Here is an 18655-nt window from a genome sequence, read left to right as displayed (position 1 = left end):
GAACAAACCCACCCTTCCTTGAGAATGAACCGATGATATGGTTGGAAACGGAATTCCACTACGCCCTTAGAACATGACGAAGGAGATTTCCAGATTTAATTTGCTAGTCCCAGAAACTACGGTGACCACACGCCAAATTAACTTCATATAGGATATGATATTAAAATTAACCTACAAAAAACCATTTCCTTACCCAGACTATGAACATCGGCCAATTAGCAAATATCAGCCCTGATGAGAAGAAAATAATAAGAAGAATTGAAAAGACCATATATAATATCAGTTCCACTGATGCTACCATTCTCTTTAACAAGACTTGCTTGATAGAAGGTCTGCTCCCTTCATGTAATGTAACTTGTAGTAAAATACAGTAATTGTGCGCAACACACAGAGAGAGAGAGAGAGAGAGAACTGATATCACAATAAGAAACATATCTTCATATGTACGTATAGCATGTAACACTTATGAACAACACATGCAAATGACTGCACACAAACCTGCCTTCCACCTTCCCTTCCTCCACTCTCATGTCTCAATTTTTATCTCTTGGTGTTTTGTCAGACAGTAATTTTCATTGCACAAAATGACAAATAACAAAAAAATATGAAAAACCAATAAAATTGACTAAGTGAAAGAGGGAGAGAGACAGAGAGCAAGCTTTCGGGATTGTTATTGGCTTGAAAGCATGCCATTCCCTAACATGTCATCATATGTCATAATGTGTCCATTGAGAATAAGCATACTGAATATTTCCATTACTACAAATATAAGTGCAATGCCTCTGTGGTTAGCCCACTCAGCCGGGTCACCATTTTTTTTTTTTTTTTTTTTTTTCAATAGCTCTGACTTCCAATTCCCAGTCAGGCTTTAATTTTTCATTCCATAATACCGCGGCACAGTATGCAAGGTGAAATTTCAGTTTCAGCAAAAATCATCTCTGCAGTGATTCCATCGTATAACCTGGTGTTTTCCATCTCTTAAATTTCTCCATTATTGATTTCACTTCAAAAATTGTGAATTCAGGTCTTTACTTTCATAAGTAAATATTTTTAAAAATCTTATGGATTTATGCGTTTGTTTTACATCAAGAAAAAGTACAAGAAATTTCTTTTGCAATGATATATACATTATTGCTATTTATGTCAGTTATTGCCATATATGATAGTATAAAAAACAGGCAAAAATATTTGTGATTTTGGACTAGTTTAATGACAGTTCTTGTTAAACACCTCCTACTTGTGTAGGAGTTAAAATATATGTAACACTTTCTAGATATCTCACTGCTACCCAACCTCAAGGTATTTATGGTTGATTGTCTTTGTTTACCATATATGATCTTATCATATCCTTTAAGCATAAATCTGCATGATGTTGACATCAAAATCTGTAAAATGTTCAGTTTGGGTTTTTTGTCAAGTTAATTTGGGTATGTTATCAGTTAGGTATAATATTTTCGTGGATCTTTTCCTTACTACATTACTACATCTGCGAAAGTAGTAGAGTAACTTGTGAGTTTTATTATATTAAATTTTGGTTTTTTGTTAGCTAAGTAAATGTTTTTGTGGCTCTTTTCCAAGCTATATCTGTGAAAATCTTAGGTTAACATAATAAATTTGGGTTGGTTGTTAGGTAAGTTGTCACTTACAGATACCTTCCAACCATCAGGGCTAGGGAGGAAACCTGATATCAAATGTAAACAATGTAGTGGCAATATGCACTTGAAAATACATTTGCTAAGAAAACTGAGTTTAAGCCAGAAACCGAATGACTTATGAAAGGATAATGAATATTTTGATGAAAAAGAGAGTAGTAAGTTAATTTCCTGTAGAAAACAACATGTTAGGTGTGAAAACTACATCAGAGACTGATTCTATCTCCCACCAGAGGTATGTGGAGCCAGATATGCACTTAACCAGGTTGTAGTGGAAGGATCCTTCTTCTGCTGGTTGTCTGGAGGATTGGACTGACATGGCTTTTGTAGAGTGATGAGTTTGAGATAAAGCAGATGACAAAAGTACAAAACACTGAACACAACACTAGCAGCTTACATGGTACATTAAATACATCTAAATGCAGAATACAAGTGCCACAAAGAAAAACAATAAAGATATCCATTACAGGCAGTGACAGACCTAACTGATATCTAAGAGAAAACAATAAATAAAAAATGCACAGAAATACTTGAATCACGTGATGCACTGAGTAAGGGCAAAATAAGCAGTTTGCATATATCTAGAACTGTTGCTGACTGTACCTAGAAATATAGAAGATTACACTTTACACCAGTACTTTTGGAAAGAAGTGGAAAGGTGGTGAAAGAAAGATTAATGACTGGAGAACTGTTGAAATTATCTTAAAGAAAAGCTGGAAAATTCTTTTAGATCTGTAACCAGCAGTACAGATGAAGAGTGATGAATGTGGGTGATTTCTACCCATGGATCCAGGTGGAGCATATGTGAATGATAGCTCTCCAGTCTGGTATAACATACGACTGAGTCTTGTAACATTCAAGACTATGGATGAGGGTTGTATATGATTGATGAGGAATAATAATTGTGCTCTTTTATTTAGGCTGTTTTGTCCTTTTAGCAAGTCACAACTAATTAAACTGTACAATTTTAGTACAAGGATGAGAATATCCACATACAGGCAGTCCTCGGTTATTGGCGGGGGTTCTGTTCTGGGGGTGTGATGTTAACCGAAAATCACCACTAACTGAAAATCGGCGATTTTCGGGCTTATCGGCGCCGAAAAGTGCCGATTTTTAGTTATTGGCACCTCTGTTAGGTATGTATTGCCGATTTTCATCACTAGACAAGCGCCATAAAACCAGATCGCCATTAACCGAGCCCGCTGTTAACCGGGGACTGCCTGTAAAGCATATGTTAATTTTTCATATACAGTATTATGATTATTTGAAGAGTTAAAAGATTATAGAGCTGGTGCAGAATTCAAGATTGCTTCAATTTACTTCATATATTTCAGTTAACCATCAGTGTCCTGTGCCCCAGCTGCCACTAAAAAGTTATTTTCATGGAAAAATTGATCGTAGTGATGCCACAGAAAGACTTCTAAGTGCTCCAGAAGCACGATCTGGGTATTTTCTCTTGAGACGAAGTGCTAGAAAGCAGGATGTATATGTGCTAACATTGAGGTTTGAAAACCAGGCATACAATTATGAAATATCAAGAAAGGTGAGTACAGTTTGTTGTCTGTTTTATCTATATTCATTTTTGCATATTTTTTCATTTAGATAATAAGTTAATGCCTAATCATAAGGTTATTCATTATATAGAGTGAATAATGTACTGGTAAGAAATCAAAGCAAGGCTAGAAAATAAGGGCAGGAGAAAACTACCCAAGCTAGAGAAGATTAATGTAACTTAACTTATACAAGTATGTGCAGACTTACGACTAGGTTAGGTTCTGACAGACCAGTCATAAGTTGGAACGGTCACAAGTCGATGACGGAAAAATATCCTTAGAGTAAAGTTATATCTGAGCTGGCCTTAGATTTTGTTACTCATATAATTTATCTTTTTGGAATCTCTTCGTACTGTATAATTTTCCTTAAAATACAGTGTATTTTGTAATATGACACATACATTCCTGAGTTAACTAGGAATAAAGTCAACTTTCCTCAGAATTTTAAGGATATTTTCTGTTACTTTCTTCTCCTAAATTCATTATGTCTTCATAATATTGTTATTCTTTTTATGTGATTTATTGTGCTTGTGGAGGGTAATGAGATTACATAAATGAAGAGTGAATTTTGGCGAGGATGAGGGCATATGACACCTAAAGGTCCATCATAAAATTAAACAAAACACACCATCATCTATTGAGGAAAATGAACACTAAATACTTGCAAATGGGAGAGAAAGGATAAAAAACAGGATGCATCAGTAAGGATAGTTTTGGATAGTGAATGAGCATTTTCATTACTGTGAAAAAGAAACCACATAATCATGGCTCACGAGTGCAGTATACCTGTGATAGTGAGGGAAGGGGTTAACATCTACCTTTCCTTTTTGGATAGTGTATTTATTAATGAAGCCGTTTTCGTTGTACCAGACATATTAGACTTCACAGTAAAGATTCAAAAGATGTAAAACTTCAGAAATGCTCTCAAGACTGTTGCTGGCGAGAGACTAAGGGACCAAACACTTGAAATGATTCTGTTACCGACTTGTTAAAACATGCTCATTCTCGATACCCAAGGCTAATGAAACAAAAAACAAATGTGCAGGATGCAAAACATTAAGGAACAGGCAAAAGCAACCTCTGAAACTGACAAAGTCACAACTTTACATCATTTAAAATTTAATGCATTTATGGAAAAATTTAAGCTGCATTTGTAATCAAGCTTCATTAACTGAACTATGTTTTATCTAGCAACTAATGGCAGTGAGGTTGTCACTAGTACTGTTATTAGTACTAAGCTATTATTTGGCAATGCTTGTCAATAATGATGTCAGGGAAACTCAGTAAATTGAGGATTTCAAGAATGTAAACATTACCAGAATGTACATTATACTTGATCACATTGTTCACATGGTATAATACTGTATAATAATTTTGTGTTTGCATTCCTGATTACTAAAGAAAATATTTTACTAAACATTCAGCTAATATTTTTGAGAATGTAAACATTGCCATAATGCAAATGCCATATGATCACATTGTCCACAATTTATAACACTGTGTGATAAATTGTTTGTTAGTATGTATGTTTGTGTGTTTATTCATTTGAGGAAATGTGAAGTTTCACCTCAACCAGCAGCATGAGTTATATGGAGAGGAAATGTGAAGTTATCACCTCAACCAGCAGCATGAGTTATATGGAGCAATGGGAAGGGCAATAATTATGAACAGTGAAAGCTTGTGTTTTTAATGTTCCGTGTTACTATGATGTTCACAAAATACTATATCTTATCAAACTTATAGTTTTCCACTCTTTCAGAGCCTAGCCCCCATTGTTACTGTTGATTCTTATGGGGAAATTATTGTCTGTTTACTTACGTCATTAGGAACATATCCCTTGTGTAACAGTTGAGTTTACCATCTTATTTATTTTTTTTTTTACTGTAGTCGTAAGCGTGAATGGTTGTAGGTCACACAGGTTGTAAGTCAGCAATTATTTGTAATATAATATAATATTCTTACAGTTAACAAATTTTATAGCAGTGCAAATACAGGTAGAGGGACAAAGTTGACAAAAAATTACAAGACCTGGTAGAGGTTTTAAAGCCTTCCTTGAGGTTTCACGCACCACTCCATACCTTTACTTCACCATTGTCATACTTTTACTATTACAGTATAGGGATTAAAGTTAATAAAAAAGTAAAATGGAGACATTAATGGTTACGAGTACAGTATGGTAAAAAGGGTGCATTCATACACACTCCTTGATAGTGCCTACTTGTTTAGATACCAGCCAAAAAGTTTGAAGGGTACATCACCAAAGTGGAAATATATAACCATTTTCAAACAAAATTAATTTTTCTGTATACATCCATCACTTTCAGTTCAGCCTTTTGCATGTATGCACAAAGTCCAGACATTCAAAAATCAGTTGATAAAAAACCTCTCTATCCTTTATCCCAGTGGGTTAGTGTGTGAGAATTCAGGTCCTGAAAACTATATCTGTGAAAGCACTCTTACTCTTACCATGCTAATGTCTGGAGGCTGCTACAGGGAAGTGAGCTAATGAAGTAGCAGACTCTACACAGGGTTTGCCAGTTTTGTGCTTTTAGGTAATCCATACTTGTATGTTAGTGATGGATTAGGTCTTGAATTAAGTAATAATCTAAATGATCCTTTAAAATGGTAGTAATTTTTTTTGTTTTAGTATACTTTTCATTGAAGAGGGTTGGAAATTAATTTATCATAGGTAGATGAATCATTCAGCAACTGTAAGTTTCTTTTTATAAACATCATTCTCATGGGTATCAAATTGGTTGGTTTTTTATATCAGTTTGGTTGGTTTTGTATAATTTTGTTATAACCAGATAAGCTTTTGTAGTTTACGCAGTCTGGATGGCATATGAAGAGGAAGTTATGCTAACTTATGGATTATAATTTTCTTGTAAACTCAGTAGTGTAAACAATATTGATAACATAACTAGTGTAATACACAGTAAAAAATAATAATGAACTAGTGTAATACACACAGTCAAAACAAATAGTGAGAATATGGCTGTTTTTTGAGTGGTTATATGCTCTCATTTCCATGTAAAACCAGTGAAGAAAGAGTGATTATTTACTTTGTGCAGGTGGGCAAAAGGCAATAGTAAAAAGAATGGGGTCGTAATGGAACAAATAAACATTGTATATTAAAAGTGAAAAATACATTGTAGTGTATTATTGTAAATCTGTTACACAGTAGCAGCCTATATGAGTATATGTCTAATATTTAGATACATAGATAATTCATTTTGATACAAAATCCATGGGGTATAGAGTGCATATCCCTGATTTTGTATGTATGCATAATTATTGTACTGTACTGTACTTGTATTCCATTGGTGTATGGGAATTGTTTCTTCAGTATTGTAAGCTTAAATTTTTATCAAATTGTTTTAATTTGAATCCTTTGGTGATTTCAAAGTTGTTAAATAGTCAGGATCCATTTTATATCTTGTGGAAAAAATGAGTTTGTTGTTTTAGTTAGAGCATTAACATGATTTACTATAAATGTGTTCCTATTAATGAAATGCCCAAATTTTTTTTATATTCCAAATTTTAAAGTTTAAAAATAGCATTAATTTTGTCTTTTCAGGCAAAAATTTGGCTTGACCTGTGAGAATAAAGTTTTGTTTATAAACTTTTGTTTGTAGTTCTTTGACTGCCATTCAAAGTACTAGTTTATTAATGTTACCTATTTTCAGCATGGATTGCTACATATTGATGAAGGTCCACTTTTTCCTTCTGTTGAATGCCTAGTGGATCACCATGTCCGTTTCACAGATGGTCTACCTTGCCGATTGGTAAAGCCTGTGTCACCTCCACCTGGCACTGTTAATGAGGTGCTTTCCAGTAATACACTAAGTATCAGCCAATCTCAGTTTGAAAGATTACTTCAAGGTGGTGCTACTCGCATTGATGAAAACTTTGAAAGTTCTCCCACTAGTTCCTTTGAGAGCAGAAGAGTGCAAAATCCAAATATTGTTGTGACTCAGTCAACACCACGACCAACATCAGATTTAATTGATCTTCATGGACAAGGCGTCATATTTCAAAAAACTTCACGTAGCAGTAGTAGTCCACTTCATTCACAGGCTCCTTCTCGAGATAGCCTAAGATTAGATTTAAAGTCTCTCTCTATTGATAATCCAATACAAAATAGTGGAAGTAGTCCAACAATGGATGGTAACAGAACTGATGAGATTTTAGGGGAAATAGATGTCAATCATTTAAATGCGGGCCAAGTTCTAGGAAATGGTGAGTTTGGCTCTGTTATGAAGGGTATTTGGTTAAGCCCCTCAGGTGATCAAATTGAAGTGGCTATCAAGACTCTTCACATAGATGATAAAGTTCATAAGGAAAGTTTTCTTAAAGAAGCTGAAGTTATGATGAACCTGAACCATCTATATATTGTCAAGTTGGTGGGTGTATGCCATGGTCCGCCACTAGCAATGGTACAAGAACTTATGGCTATGGGAGCTCTCTTGGACTTCCTTTTGGAGCATCCTGATCAAATATCTGTTGATTTCCACTTGAAGCTTTGGGCAGCACAAATAGCTGATGGAATGGCATACTTAGAGCAAAAACATTTTGTTCATCGTGACCTTGCAGCTCGCAACATTCTGTTATCATCAATGACTTTAGTCAAGATCAGCGACTTTGGACTTTCTCGGGCATTAGGGGGTAACAAAGACTACTACATATCCAGCAAAGGAGGAAAATGGCCTCTGAAATGGTAATGTACATCAGATTTGTTTTGTTTGTCTTATATCATTGAAGTTAAACACTATTTATAACCAAAAGTTTGGCACTCAGTCACTCAGTAAAAGGGGAAATATTAAACCAAGAGTCTTATTTGTAGTCTTTGTCAGCAGATTTTAGTATGGTAAAAAAAAAGTCCTAGATACTGTAAATTGTGTGGAAAGGGTTGGCTACCTAGAAGTTTGCAGAGCTTAAAGGGTAGCCTATGATAGTGATCAACATACCTTACTTGCTTACTAATCCCCATGTGAAGTTATCAGTAATGATAAAATTAATATAGTACAGGTTCATTTAAAAATATCTCAAAAATTTACTTCTAATAGAGAGAGAGATTGATTATCTTAAATCTCCAACATTGTACAATACAATTTTTAATGATCTCTCTGTTTACCATTTTCTGACATTTTCTTTTAATTAGCAGTATGATATTTTACTTTTGCACTCAGTTGCCTTCAGCTAACTTTATATGCCTACTACTAGAGTGTTTTTACCTTATATGTATTCCCCATAAGGGGGTAGTGCCATCAGTGCACCTCATGCAGTGCACTGTGAGCATCACTTAAGGATCTTTGCAGCATCCCTTGGGGTCCTAGCTGCAACCCCTTTCATTTCTTTTGCTGTACCTCCATTCATATTCTCTTTCTTCCTTCTTACTTTCCACTCTCTCCTAACAACTGTGTCTTAGTGCAACTGTGAGGTTTTTCTCCTGTTACACCTTTAAAATCTTTTTTCTCTGTTTCCCTTTCGGTGCTGAATGACCTCTTTTGGTTCCAGCGCTTGGCTTTTGACCTAAATTTTATTACTGTATTTGGAATGAATCTTAACTATTGTGAAAGTTAACTTATATCTTCATGCCATTAAGTGCTGTCAGCATTTGGAAAGACAAAAGAACTCTTGGCTGACCCACTAGGACTGTCTCTGTTATCACCCGTTTCCTACCAAGTGGCATTGGAGTGTTTATGTTCTTGTCAGAATTCTTAATGCCATGTCCTTTTACGCAGTGTGTGAATCGGTAGTAACAGTTTTGACTATTTTTGGCTGATTTTCTCCTAAATGATATTGTGCTTTTGCATTATTTCATCTATAGCTAGCAGGGATAGAATCATTAGGAACAAGTTTTGTGTAAACCAAATGCTTCGGTTGTGTATGATGGCCACATGTGTTAGCCTCCTTGTAAGGACACAAGTGTGTTTTTTCTTCTCGTTGTGAAGAAATATGTGATCTGATGAGAGGATGAATAATTTTGTGAATTATAGGAGGATGCAAGAGGCCAATAGATTACACAGACATTTTATTAGGGCCGCCCATGGGCCTACTCAATTTTTTCCTTCTTCCGTTATTGGTATTGCTTCTCTTCCTGCTCCTGCATTACCCTTGGGCTTGTGCATTCTGCTTTATAAATTAGGGTTGTGTTGCCAGATATAATAATAATAATAATGATAATAACAGTAATGATTAAGTTGGTGTTACACCATTCTCAATTCACCATACTTTGGTAATACGACTAAATGATACTGCTGTAATTACTGTAACTTGACAGAGTCTTGCACTACTCCCTCATTTTTGATTCACCATACTTAGGTAATACTACTAAACAATACTGATTACTTTGACAATTCCTTGGACTCCAACCTCTCTTATTCCCAGCACTTGTGAAATGTATTATATAAGGTGGCAAGAAAACTGGGTATTGTTCATGAGGTTTTGTATACTACAGTAATCATAAGGATGACAGTTTTTTTGTCATAGGCTTCAACTAATTTTGTTCCGATTGGAAATTTGTTCTGTATGGATGTTTGCAACTTCCAAATCTTTGCTTTTAAACAAGGTAGTTCAAAATTATAGCATTCTTGTTTCCAGCACTGATAATTAAGATTTAGCATGGGAAGAAAATTAATTTTGGAAAATAGTCTTATATTAATCATAAATTACCCTGCTTTAAAAACCATAATTTCTTTTGATGCTATGAGAGGAAAGCACAGCAGAAGTGAAACCCATGACTACCTGTACCATTTTGGAACATTTAAAGCCATAAACAATGACCAAGGAGTATTCTGCTGTGCTTCATGATATTCCAGATAAAGTAAAAATATGAAAATTTTTGCTATTTAACTCAAGATCCTTTCCAGTCATGCACGTACCAGTCCTTTCTTTATATTTTTGTTTTTCATTTTTGACCATAATATAATGAAATGTTATTTAACCTTCAAACTGAATTCATAACCATCATTATACCATGAAAAATGAACTTGGAGCATGTGTTACAAGACAAAAGTATTCTTATGCCCACCAGCAGCCAGGGGTTTTTTGACCAGACAGAGTTTGGGATTTCCCCCAACATCAAAGAGTTCGGAAGAAAAGGTACATACTCAAAGATTTTATATTTACAGTAAAGCAGGGAAAAGGCCTAATTAAAAAAAAAAAGTATTGAAAAACTATTGAGGTATTGGAATGCTATTTCAAAACTGTTATGTCAGAACAGTAATAAATTGTATGTTCCAGATCTAGAGCTTAAGAAAGATTTGTTTAAATCTTACATTTGTGACTTCATTTTCTTGACATTTTTATTCAAACACCTTACAACTCCATGTTTAAAATAAAAATATAATAGATGGCATATTTAATAAATGGATGTATAAGTAAAAATGTTGAACTCTGCTATTTAGTTTTAATGTGTTGAATAATATCTCATATGGAACAGAGCATTGTGTGAGCATGTGCACTGGTCCTTTGTCTTCAGGATTTAGCAAGTTGATACAGTTGAGAGCTGTTGCATAAAATAAGGCTTTTTACGATTAATGGGTTTGTATGAAAAATATATTTTATTTTGTAATAACATTGTTTTAATGTTTGTTGAGTATGTTGACTTATTTGGACAACATTATTGAAGTAGTTTCTGTGAGACAATCTTCCACAAGCTCCATTTCATCTGGGGCCTTCCATAATCCTTTAGTGTCTACTCTTCAAGAAATATTGTGCAAAGCAATAGCATCTACATGTTTTTGAGATACTACAGAGAAACACTACTCAATAACACGTTTTTATTCCTTTACTGCAAATCTGTTGAAGTCTTCCTATTAGTACAGTAGTACCTCCAGAACTGTTGTTTAGTTTTCCACTCTTTATTTTCAACTTTACAAAAGCCATTGTTAAAATAATTTCGACATCAGTTTATGCAACTTTACATCAGTCAGCTACAAATGTTAAAAAGCCATAAAAATCCAAAAATCAGTAATAAAAAGAGCAAAAATATATAAAAACAAATGTCAGAATATGTAAAACAATATATTTTATGTAATGTACAGTATAAAGTTGTAAAAATAAAAAATATTATCTGTAAATACATAGTATTTGACTAATACTGTGTAGTTCCAGCATTGGGAGCTTGGCAGTAGTGGTTCTTAGCGTTGTATTCAAACGTGCTGGCATATATGTTATTCCGTGTCTTGTTTTTGTTGAATCTGTGCTTTTAATATTTGTTCCTTGGCACCAAAGAAAGTTCCTAATGCTAGTGCTACTAAGTTTCTTGGTGTGCTTTTGGAGAATAAGATGGCTATGATAAAAGGTCATGAAATGAAAAGGTGATAAGGTTGCTGCTATAGCTCATACTCTTGGCTTGAATCTGACAATGTTACCAACAATCATCTTCAACAAGTCTTGGATTTTAGCCTGCATCATAGATTTTGCTCCATGGATAAGAAATGCCATCATCTATTAGAAAAGAGGCAAGATCTATGAAGAAATAGGGTATCTTCTTTCATTTTGGATTTAATGGCAGCCCTGTCAGTTTATCCCCCTTAAGCCACCTGTTTATTCGGGAGAAAGCTTTGTTTTTGTTTAAAGACCTCAAGAAATTCCTGATAAGATGGAATTAAAGAGAATCACAATGCCAGGATGCAAGGTGGAAGTGGGTTGGCTAATGAGTTAGCAGCATCTAAATTTCCTTCTGTGTCGGTGAAGATTACTGAGAAGCAGCAGTTTCTTCTAGAAAAGACATTCAGTGTGGATGAGACCAGTCTTTACTAAAAGAAAATGCCAGATTTTTCATTCAAATTCTCAGAGAATGCTATGCAGGCTTCAAGGTTGCAAAAGTCCATTTGACTTTATGCTAGGAGGTTTAAGCTAAAGCCATTGCTGATGTACCAAGCAGAAAATCCTTGAGTGCTGAGGAACATCCCTAAGGCTTTAATAACTTGTTATTTCTGAGAACTGGTTTTTCCACCATTTTAATACCAGCACAGGAGAAACATTCTAAGGACAAGGGCATCCCCTATAAGATCCTTCTTATTTTAGGCAGCAAACCTGGCCACCGATGAAGCTTAGTCAATTTTCATCCTACATCACTGTTGTGTGCCTTCCTCCCAACATCATCTCTATCTTGCAACTGACAGACCAAGGGATCATTGCCATCTTCAAGTTATTGAGAAGTTGCACCTCTTAGATATCATTATAATATGATCTGGTTTTTATATTTATACACTACTGGTTATAGATTATACCATTTGTACATGACTTCCATCCCATTAGAATCTGGCTAAGATAATAATAATGAAAATGATACTCAGAATCTGAACGAATATTAAAGTGTTTCAGTTAGTAAGCATTTTAGAAGACTAATTTGACTATCACATGATTCATTTGTATTTCCAGGTGTGCTCCTGAGTCAATCAATTATGGCACATTTACTCATGGTAGTGATGTATGGAGTTATGGTATCACATTATGGGAGATGTATACCTTTGGTGATCAACCATATGGGGAACTCCCAGGGTTCAAAGTAAGTTGCAAAATTCAGAGGTGTTTGGTCAGTAAGTTACATTGCTTAGTGTATGTGCAGGATCAGATGCTAAAAGTGCATACCAGGTATTTAAGATTTTGAAAATTTAGTTAGTTTATTATACAGTATTACCTCAGTTATCCATATTAATACACCCAAGGCCCTTGCAGATGATAGAAGTTTTTGGGTACTATTATAAAAAAAAAGCTTTGGTTGTCAAATGGCAATTTCATAATTTTTTTTTCCTATTTTATCACTTCACAATGTTGTATATGCTTACACACAACTAAGAATATACTTTACAGTAACGTATACAAACATTGAAATACACTGTATGAAAATTGAAATGCTACAGTAGGGTACTGTATACATTACAGTACAGTACTATACATTATCAGGTAAGATTCACGACAAGTATAAAAACCAAACTGTGCAGTATCCTGCATATAAAATGCATGAAAAATTTAATATATAAATTCTTTAAATTTAATATTGAAATTCTCTCTCTCTCTCTCTCACTCACGCACGCATGCATGCACACACACACACATGCACACACATGTGAGCAATGCCAAAACTGCTTACATGGATCAGACTTGAAGTCTTTTGTTGTAGCCCATAGAGAAAATGAGGAAGACAAACTAACTCACAGCAAGTGCACATATTCATTTACCTCAGTGTGATGCATACATGCACATATGGACTTGCACACATACATGTATGTATGCACATACTGACTGTATATTGAATAAGTAGCTACCATTTTGTACTGCATTAAAAATCTAATAAACATTTCATTCAGATGTGTATATGTGTGCAAGGCTAATTAAAGATGTCTTATAGCAATACTGTTATTATTTTATATGGCATACAAAATTTATAAAATCTTTACACCAGCCAAAACATATATTAAGCCACTAGAGTTTATGCTATCTTTTATCATTGCATGAAACTTTTGGTACATATGTCAGGCACTATATTTATAGATTAGCACAATTATATTAACTGTATCATGAACTCTGTAATTAAATTTTCATTGTAAAAGTTCGGGTAATTTTTCAGTCACATGTAAATTGTGCTTCTGCAAGCAATCTTATTAACATATGTCTGTTTAATACCTCTCTCTTGCATTGTGCATGATTTTTTTTTATTACAGGTAATATCTCTTCATAAAATTTAATTTATATAATTTTGTTTATCAATAAACATTGCAGTACTGTTTACCCAAGGTTTCAACCAGTGACATATTACTGCCCAAGCTGAAGTAGATTGTGATTTAGATGATGTAATTATTTGTAAATTTTCATATGCCTTACCATAAATTGCACATCCCAGAGAAAGGTGAGCAAGTGCACAGCAGGTGTATACTGTAGTTCACCTGAACACTATGCATACATGTACATATGCATGTGTAGGTATGTACATTCATAGACAATGATACTGATTTTATATTCTTATGCAACAAAGGAGGTGGATTTATACCATATACTGTACATTACTTTATTATCTGTTCAAGTTTTTTAGTTCACTGGTATGTTAACTACAGGAAAGCTGATTTAATATTACAATCTATGGACTTGTAAAAACACAAAACAAAGTATGTAAAACAACTTAAGTGCAAAAATTACAATAATCAATATTCTGTACCAGCTGGTCACACTTCTCTAATGTACTGAGACAGTGGAATGTGTGCACCACACTAGCCAAAACAAAGCAGTCAATTACATATCTTTGTATATTTATTTTTTGTTTTCAAAATTTTACCAGTCAGAAGTCGGAGCATCTTTGACACTGGGAAATATATTAATTTTATCTATTAGTGGCAGGGAAGATGGAGGGGATTGAGTGGATCAGCCAGTGAGAGAATGAAATATCTGTGACAGTCATGACACATCTTTATCAATGAGTGAAAGGCAGTACACAAAATGATGTTTGTGACAGCTTTGCTTAGGAGCCAATAACAGTCATGAAAGGTCCCAAAGAAAGTGCTCTCCCAGCCACAAATCTAGGATGAAGTCAAGCCACATATCCACCAGCCACTCAAAACATTGTGTATAATGTTGTTGCTTTTAAGCGCATAACAGTCACAAAAGCTCCCAAGCAAAAGTGCCTTCCCAGGCCCCCTCATATGATTACACAAGCCTATCCTCCCTAAATGTGTGCACACACACACACACACACATATTATACCTCTTTATCAGTGTGCTATATGAACTGTTAACAGCATTGCCGTCACATTCTTCTGTTCATGTGGCATTGCAAGCCAACAGGAAGACTTTTTATTCATTGTATACAGTGGTTCCTTGGCGTATGAATGATTCATTATTCGTATCTTCATTATATACAGTAAATTTTTTGAAAAATTCTGTTTCCACATATGAGCTAAAAATTATATTAATGAGCTGTTTGGTGGAATCTCGCGCGCGGCCGGCCGGGATTGTTGGGGGGAGAGACGAGATCCCCTTTGTCCTGGATTACAGGGGGAGGGCCTTGTGGATGTAGGGATGGGGGGATATATAGTGGGAAGGCAATAAAACAACTGGGATGATGGTTCTCTTTTTTTTAAATGTCAAAGTAGGTTCGGAAAAGTCCTTATCGACCTCATTTGCCTCATGACCCTAACACAAACTTGTTGATCCGCACTAGTCTAAATCATACCACATGTTCATGTTTGTGCTTGTGGCTGAGACTGGCTGACTTCATCGCATCACATTTTTGCAATTATATTGTGATTAATAATCGGGAATAACAGTGCCACACATGAAGAAGCCTGTTGAAAAAGTAATGAAGAAAAAGGAGTCTTTAACTGTTTAAGTTAAGAAAGAAATGATCACCAAGCATGAAGCTAGCACGTGTGTCTGACGTAGCTCAAGAATATGGGAGATCTATGTCAACGATATGTACTGTTCTAAAGAAGAAAGAGGAAATTAAGGCATTAGGCACTGTAGCAGGAGTAACAAGAATATCGTTTTAGCAGCGCCCGCAAGCGATGGAAGAAATGGAGAAATTGCTGCTTCTCTGGCTGGGGCAGAAAGAGCTCGCTGAAGATTCTGTGAATCAAGCCATGATTTCACAGAAAGCCTTGACCATTTATAGAGAAGTCACCAAGGACTTGCAAGGTCCTTCTCAAGAAATGGAATTCAAGGTGAGCCAAGGATGGTTCCAAAAATTTATGAAACTGATGGGGGTAAGGTTAGTTGTCCGGCACGGGGAGGCTGCGAGTGCAGATACAAAGGCAGCTGAAGATTATGTGAAGAAGTTTGAAAGTTTCGTGGATTCTCAGGGCTACCAGGTCCCAAGTATTCAACTGTGATGAGACAGGTCTTTTTTGGAAGAAGATGCCAAAGAAGACCTACCATATATGTCTGGGTATAAGACGACCTTCAAATCATAAAATTCACCCATAAAAATCAAATCTAAAAATCAAACCTTGAGTTCTAAATGATGTTTATCAGTAGGCTAGCCTCAGCCTCGGTGCGATAACCACCAACATACATGAAAAGATTCATATTATGAAATAAGCTGATAATAAAGGTAATAAAACTATTTTTACCTTATATATTATTTGCATAACTTCATAATCAATAGCCTATTTGAGGAATAATTCCATATCAATGAAATCAACTTCTACCTATGTGAGACCAGCTGACAAAATGTAAATATTGAGTTATGGTTGTGCTCACAGCAACCTTTATCTTTCGGTAACGTAGTGTAATTATGGTAGTAATAACATTTAGGATAACATAATGTTCATTTTTCATTAAATATTCAGGATGTTTGTAACTGTTTAGAGCAATTCAGTCATACGAACGATAATTATCATACTTTATCGTATTGTTGTTAGGGTTACTTTTGATTGGTGATGAAACGTAAACAAGGCGATGGCTTCCCTTTTAGGCGACGTGTGTAGGAAAAACATGATATGGAATTGACTTTGTTATCTCGTTTACTGTGTATACTCGTTAACCCGCAATCTCGCACATTGTGCAACCCCCAAATTTTCACCCATAAAAAATTATTTTATGTATCTTGTGTATCATGCGAGTTCCTTTTTTGAGAGACCAGATTACTATGGACTAACCTCTTCTACTCCATCTCTTTATCCCATCTTCTAGTTAAGTAGGTTAAAAAAGTAAGAGATAATGAAAAAAGTATCGTTATACTCGTTGTGTCAACGAATATAGACATAAACAACCGAACGAGTAACTACTCTTTTGGTATGAACATTGTCTAGGCTGTGGCTATGAATGGCCGAATCGGGTAACAACAGCTGTTTTGCTTGCAATTCAACCATCGTACAATAGTATATAATTACTGTAGTTATGTTACAAATGATGTTAAGTAGAATAGGACTGATATATAAGAGGACTGTTAAAAAAATACGCGGACTGTTTGAATTGTGCGGCTCCAGTTGGTTCCAGAGGAATCCGCTTGGTGTCGCTAGGTTCGCACAGATCAGCTGATTACGACGCCATTTCCCGATTGCAAATATCTTCATTTGTGTATTAGCTACGCGGTTTTTAGTGAAGTGTGATTTTTTCGTTTGGCAGATTTCAACCGATGACCCACACGTCGACAAAATCAACACCCTGGTGCGGGCAAGTCGACGTCTGACTGTTAGGGAGCTTGCTGAAGAGTGTGGGATATCAGTTGGATCTTGTTTTTCTGTCATCAGGCGTGGCACAAGTTTCGCAGCAGCAACGCGGTGCATCTTCAGTCTTTTTGTCAAAATCTCGTAACAAGATCCAACTGATATCCCACACTCTTCAGCAAGCTCCCTGACAGTCAGACGTCAATTTGCCCGCACCAGGGTGTTGATTTTGTTGACGTGTGGGTCGTCGGCTGAAATCCGCCAAACGAAAAAATCGTACTTTACTAAAAACCGTGTAGCTAATACACAAATGAAGATATTTGCAATTGGGAAATGGTGGCGTAATCAGCTGATTTGTGCAAACCTAGCGACACCAAGCGAATTCCCCTGGAACCAATTGGAGCCGCGCAATTCAAACAGTCCGCGTATTTTTTTAACAGCCCTTGTATTTTACGTTATACCCTTATTCACTCTGGAGAAAAGATTGCAAGGAAATATACTGCTGAATTTAAACTGCAAGCTGTGGCTAAAGCTGAGAAAACAAACAATGTTCAAGTGCTAATGACTATAAATTACCGTGTATTGGCAACGTGGATGAAACTCCGAAACTTTGATATGCCATCAAACTCCACGGTAAATAATATTGGAGAGAAAAGTATTTTAATCAAAATTACTGGGCCACATTTTACTGTTGTTTTAACGTGTATGGCAAATTGGACGAAACCTTCTCCCATGGTTATCTTTAAACAGAAATTGAATTGATGCCAAAACAAAAATTCCCGGAAGGTATTGTTGTCCACGTTCACGAAAACCTAAACAATGCAAATGCTGTAGGTCCCGTTGTTAGGTAACCAATTGGTTCTTAGCCACTTAAAATGAGTCTAATCCTGCGGGCCAGCCCTAGGAGAGCTGTTAATCAGCTCAGTGGTCTGGTTAAACTAAGGTATACTTAAATCTGACCACTATGTATGTATTTTATAATACAATTAGTAATATGTGAATACATACAATATTACTGGATACAGTGAAGTAAAGTATAACTGTTAAAAGATTCATGGAAAAGATGCATATTTGTTGTGTTTGTATTTTATAATGCGATACTAATACGTGAATGTTAACTACACTAATTTTATATTTCATGTATGATGCGACCCCCTTAACCCTCTAACGCCGAGCCTCTATTTACAAAAACGTCCCCCGTATGCCGGCGGCGTTCGGGAGTTAGCGCCGAAGCGGAAAAAAGTTTTTTCAAAAATCACAGCACGCTTAGTTTTTAAGATTAAGAGTTCATTTTTGGCTCCTTTTTTGTCATTGCCTGAAGTTTAGTATGCAACCATCA

General features: G+C 35.4%; 1 protein-coding gene across 2 annotated transcripts in view; it reads left to right on the top strand.

Moving 5' to 3' along the window:
• Nucleotides 1-18655, top strand: part of Shark (SH2 ankyrin repeat kinase) — a 65112-nt gene that overhangs the window by 34700 nt on the left and 11757 nt on the right. For both annotated transcript variants that reach the window (XM_067130177.1, XM_067130178.1), the window contains 3 exons: nucleotides 2987-3195; nucleotides 6892-7922; nucleotides 12599-12725. In XM_067130177.1, coding sequence (XP_066986278.1) covers nucleotides 2987-3195; nucleotides 6892-7922; nucleotides 12599-12725 — 1367 coding nt within the window. The remainder of the gene's footprint in view (nucleotides 1-2986; nucleotides 3196-6891; nucleotides 7923-12598; nucleotides 12726-18655) is intronic.

This window comes from Macrobrachium rosenbergii, chromosome 28, assembly GCF_040412425.1.
Source record: "Macrobrachium rosenbergii isolate ZJJX-2024 chromosome 28, ASM4041242v1, whole genome shotgun sequence".
Classification (NCBI taxonomy): Eukaryota; Metazoa; Arthropoda; class Malacostraca; order Decapoda; family Palaemonidae; genus Macrobrachium; species Macrobrachium rosenbergii.
Note: the sequence above shows the minus strand (reverse complement) of the source record. Positions and strands in the feature narration are given on the sequence as shown.